Consider the following 5260-nt stretch of genomic DNA (forward strand, 5'->3'; position numbering starts at 1 on the left):
CCCCCCCCACCCGCGGGGGGCTGGCCCTCAGCACCCCCCGCACCTTCCCAGCCCGCAGCCCCTCGGGCAGAGCTGCTGGGTGGGAGGGGAAGGGGAGGGGGTGTGGGGGGAAATTCCCCCTCTTGTTTTGTTTGTTCTTGTCTGTCTTTCCCACCCGGGAAGGTGGGATCAGCGGGAGGTGTTTTCTGTGCAGAACAGATGGGTTCTGCCGTTTGTTGTTCTTCTTCTTCTCCGGGATCTTTTCCTCCGAGCCGGGGAGCAGCCCCCTCGACGTAGGGTGGGCTGGGGAGGGGCCGGGCCGGGCAGAGCTGGAGCGGCTTTCCATGTCACTTTCCAAGCTCCTCCAAAAGCCTGTGGATCCCGGCTGTGGATTCCCTTCCTTCCTTCCTGGGAGCTCTGTCCCTGGGCTTGCTGGGGATGCTGTGAGACCAGAGCCTGTCCAGCCCCCGACGTCGCAGCCGGGGTTGCCCTTGTGTCCTTGTGTCCTGCCTTGTGTGGCTCCAGCTGAGCTGGGAAAGGCTGGCAAAGCCCCCTTCCCTGCAGCAAGGATGTTAAGGAAGCCCCAGCTGAGCTTTCCTTGTGCTCTGGAGGTGAAAAGTTGACAACCAGGCTGAGGAGCACTTTGTTAGACGGCTGTGACTTGGTGGGTAAGACCCAGTTTATTGGCAGAGCGTGGCCAGGAACCCACAGGACACTGAGGGCATTGCTTCTGGGCTTGCTGGAGATGGCACCCAACCCCTTGGCCGAGCTGTCTGATGCTCCTCCCTGGACTGGGATGGGTTGAAAAAGTCTGGGAGAGCAGGGGAAAGGGCTGACAGCTGGGGTTGGTGTTTTGTCTCCTGCCTGCAGGAACCCTTTTGCCCGCTCTGCAGCCATGGCCACCTCGGCGAGCTCCCAGCTGAGCAAAGCCATCAAGCACATGTACATGAAGCTGCCCCAGGGGGAGAAGGTCCAGGCCATGTACATCTGGATCGACGGGACCGGGGAGCACCTGCGCTGCAAAACCCGCACGCTGGACCACGAGCCCAAGAGCATCGAAGGTGAGAGGGTTGATGCAGGATTCCCAGCCCCTTCTTCCATGACAGAAGGGTGGTATCTAGGGGAGGACACTGCTAGTCACCCCCTCCTCACCCTTCCCCAGAAACCCTGGGGAGGGGGATGTTCCCAGCTCTGCACATGTGGACTTCCAGTGAGATGCCTGGGGTTGGGAGCAGGTCCCTGGCAGGGGCAGGGGGCTGTTGGCAGGGGCAGGGGGCTGTTGGCAGGGCCTCGGGCGACCCACAGACTCTCCAGTACTCGTTTTGGCCGGAAGTAGTTTGGCAGAAGAAAGTGGAGGGGAAAGAATGGAGCTATCCGGTGTAATTAAGAGCTTGTGTCCTTCAGAACAAACAGTCCCAGCTTACACAATAATAGCATTAGGATTTTCCCCAGGTTGCCATGGTGCTGGCTGGAGACAGTTATGAAATGAAAATACTGTGTGTGACTGAGCAGAATTATCTCTCTCTTTTTTTTTTTTTCCTTCCCTTTTTTTTTTTCCTTCTATTTTTTTTCCCCCCTCCTCTCCTTTTCCCTCCCCGGAGGGAAGGGTTGGCACAGCTCCTTCTCAGTCTTTCTGCTTCCCATCCTCCTGCTTTTCCCCCTAGGCTATGGAGGAGATAACATGGCCTGGGTGGAGTTCACCACTGATCCTGCTGTGCTTTGACCTGCAGGGCAGTGCATGGGGGGGAGGCCAGCCTGGCCATACTTCTCCCTTTGAGACTCCACCTATATTTGCTTTCCCACCTTCTCCACACCGTGCTGCTGCTATTCCATGGCTCCCCTCATTCTTCCAGACTGGAGATCCCTTGAGCTGTGCCTCCCCCCCAGCCTGCCTAGCCCACCCCTGCCAGGGGACTGGGTGCTCTGCTCGTCCTGCTGGGTGTTGCGACATGGGAAATATCCTCGGTGCTGCTCGGTTTGCTTGCTGCCTTGGCCAGCAGCCCAGCTCCTTGGGCTGCCCAGGGTGGCTGGGGAGTTACACTCCCCTGGTTTTTGCTTGTTTTGTGGCTTGTTTGTTGTTGTTTTTCTGGGGTTTTTTTTCTTCTTTTGCTTCTCCCATTTGGAACAAAATCTGCCGAGCTGGGATTAAACCTCTTGTAGGCCTGTTTTCTGTATTTCTGTAAGAGTGGAGGGCAGACCCCATCCTCCAGGTGACCCTTGGTGACTGTGGCGTGTTCCTCTCTCTCGCTCCAGATCTCCCAGAGTGGAATTTTGATGGCTCCAGCACTTACCAGTCTGAGGGCTCCAACAGTGACATGTACCTGCGACCTGCTGCCATGTTCCGGGACCCTTTTCGCAAAGATCCCAACAAACTGGTTCTCTGTGAGGTCTTCAAGTACAACCGCCAGTCTGCAGGTGAATGGACCTTCTCCCTTCTCCTGGGGGAGCTGGTGTTTCTGGGGAGAGGAAAGGAAGAGCTATAGAATGCCCTTCGTGCCCTTGGTGTCATGCGTGACACTGAAAGTGATCCCTGCCCTGAAAGGAAAAGGCAAACAAAGTGCTGGGGGTGGAGAAAGGGCTGGGCCTGGAGTTCTTCACCCATGCTTCTTGGACACAGTAAAAATGCAAATGGGGAATGGAGGTGGAGATGCTAATAAACCTCGTGTTGATTTTTCTGTTCTAGAGTCAAATCTCCGATACACTTGCAGGCGGATTATGGATATGGTGTCCAACCAGCACCCCTGGTTTGGGATGGAGCAAGAGTACACTCTTCTGGGGACAGATGGGCATCCTTTTGGCTGGCCTTCCAATGGCTTCCCTGGACCCCAAGGTAACCTCTCAAGGAGTCTGTGCTGGACCAAGTCAGGAGTCCTTAATGCCATGTTTGAACTGTAATCCCTGTGATGCAGCCTGAGTGATTTGAGGTGTTTCTAGAGCTGAAGGTGGACAGGAGCAAGAGGGATATTGGCAAAAAACAGCCCATGAAATGAAGATGGTTATAGAAAGGCTTTGCCACATCCTACATTTGCTGTGGGTTTGTTTTTTTGCTCTGCAAATGATGTAAGGTTTTGCCCAGCGTGACAGAGCTCAGAGGGACTTGCTTTGTGTCAGTGCTCTGCTCTGCTAGTGCGTCCATGAAGAACAGACTTTGGGGCTTTTCCACATATCCCAGGCCTTTGGAGAGTTCTTGTGTGTGTGTGTGTGTGTGCTCAGTCTTTGCTGGATTCAAACTTTTTTCCTGCTGGAAACTGATGTTCCCCACGTTCTTCACCTGTGCCATTGCAGGTCCTTACTACTGCGGGGTAGGGGCAGACAAAGCCTATGGCAGAGACATCGTGGAGGCCCATTACCGAGCGTGCCTTTATGCTGGTGTGAAAATTGGAGGAACCAATGCAGAAGTGATGCCAGCCCAGGTAAGTGAGTTCAGGTGCCTTGTAGAGAGTACAGAAAAAAAAAAAATAATCCCAGGCAGTGGCACCTTCTTGGCTCTGAGCCACGTCCTTTTATGAACAACGGGAGCGTCAGAGGGTGGGAGGTGTCTTGGGAGTGTCACTGAGCCACTGACTCCTCCTCCTTGTAGTGGGAGTTCCAGGTGGGACCATGCGAGGGGATTGAGATGGGGGACCACCTCTGGATTGCACGCTTCATTCTCCACCGGGTGTGTGAAGACTTTGGTGTCATCGTGTCCTTCGATCCCAAGCCCATCCCTGGGAACTGGAACGGTGCTGGCTGCCACACCAACTTCAGCACCAAGAGCATGAGGGAAGAAGGAGGTCTCAAGTAAGTTGTTTTGTTGTTTTTTCTTTCTCTTTGCTCAGCAGCAGGTTGGACTTGGTAGCAGGAAGCTTTTTGCAGAGCTTTTGATGAGATGGGAGATGCACCCTGGTGCTTGGCTTTGTGTTCTGAGCCTTCCTTGATCTACCAGGGCAGCAGGCAAAGCCTGCAGAGGCCTTTCATTTAATTTTTTCATAACCATGATGAAAGATCACTTGCTAGGCCAGTCAGTGGAAGAAAATGTCCTGTTTTCTTGGAAGATCCTGGAGATGTAAGGCCCGAATGAGGCCGATGTGCTGAGTGCAGGCAGGGAAGGGTGTTGCAGTGAAGCTCTGTGAAGGGATTCATCCTGGCAGCTGTTTGTTTTTCCTGGCCTTCATCTTGGTGATGCCCTGAGATAATGAGCCAACTCACAACTGGGTGAACTTCCCAACTCGTGTGTTAAAGTACTTTCCTTCTGAGAGCAGGTTCCCTAGGCAGTCGTGGCCGTGGGTCGAGCGGGGGGTGTCCCGTACGCAGGGACCTTTTGGAGGCCACAAGGCTCCTTTTCCAAGAGTCAGGATCAGGAGTGGAGAGAAGCTCCCTGCGTCCTGTGATGGGACGAGCAGAAAAGCGGGTGGTTTAGGGCACAGGGGCTTCCCCAGGAAGCTGCTGCCCCTCGGCTGCTTGTGCCACCCCTCACCTCCTCTTCTGTCCCCCCCGTCCCCGCGCAGGCACATCGAGGAGGCCATCGAGAAGCTGAGCAAGCGGCACCAGTACCACATCCGCGCCTACGACCCCAAAGGGGGGCTGGACAACGCCCGGCGCCTGACGGGTTTCCATGAGACCTCCAACATCAACGAGTTCTCGGCCGGCGTGGCCAACCGCGGCGCCAGCATCCGCATCCCCCGCAACGTGGGCCACGAGAAGAGGGGCTACTTCGAGGACCGCCGGCCCTCGGCCAACTGCGACCCCTACGCCGTGACGGAGGCCCTGGTGCGCACGTGTCTCCTCAACGAAACCGGGGACGAGCCTTTCGAGTACAAGAACTGAGAGGACTGTGCCCACAGACGCCGCCTTCCCCGAGCCCCCTGTGCTCCCTGCACCCCTAAACTTCCCTTCTAGCTGTAACCCCGAGGGTACAAGATAACACGTTCAGCGTCTCGGTAACTCTTGTTGTCTCGAGCTGGGGAGGAAGGCGGGTTTAGTTTTATCCATGTCTTGTTTGTCATTGACTCTTCAGAAGAGGAGGAGAGAGAGAGGGTGTTAGAGAACTTTTAACCACTGTTGTTTGTCTGTTTTGTTTGTTTTTTTTGTCCTAATTCATTCATACATCTGGTGGGACCCGGTGGCTTCCAGGGACAGAAAGCCAGAAGGCAAGTGGAAAGCTTAAAACTAGAGCTGACTTCCCCAAGAGTAAAGTTTCGGGGTGTTAGCCCCACTGCTAGTTCTCTGCAGACTCGTGGTTCTTAAAGTTGGTGCCTTTTCTGTGGAGAAGGGGAGGTGGGAGCCCTGCAAGCTCCTGCCT

At 55.1% G+C, this 5260-nt stretch overlaps 1 protein-coding gene across 1 annotated transcript in view; it reads left to right on the forward strand.

Moving 5' to 3' along the window:
• Positions 1-4902, forward strand: part of GLUL (glutamate-ammonia ligase) — a 9123-nt gene extending 4221 nt beyond the window's left edge. Inside the window, exons 2-7 of the mRNA XM_009994627.1 lie at positions 850-1040; positions 2233-2394; positions 2663-2809; positions 3265-3392; positions 3560-3759; positions 4467-4902. Of these exons, the coding sequence (XP_009992929.1) occupies positions 850-1040; positions 2233-2394; positions 2663-2809; positions 3265-3392; positions 3560-3759; positions 4467-4785 (1147 nt within the window). The 3' untranslated portion in view covers positions 4786-4902. The remainder of the gene's footprint in view (positions 1-849; positions 1041-2232; positions 2395-2662; positions 2810-3264; positions 3393-3559; positions 3760-4466) is intronic.
• Positions 4903-5260: the final 358 nt, after the last annotated feature.

Source organism: Chaetura pelagica, unplaced genomic scaffold, assembly GCF_000747805.2.
Source record: "Chaetura pelagica isolate M959 unplaced genomic scaffold, ChaPel_1.0 scaffold363, whole genome shotgun sequence".
Lineage (NCBI taxonomy): Eukaryota > Metazoa > Chordata > Aves > Apodiformes > Apodidae > Chaetura > Chaetura pelagica.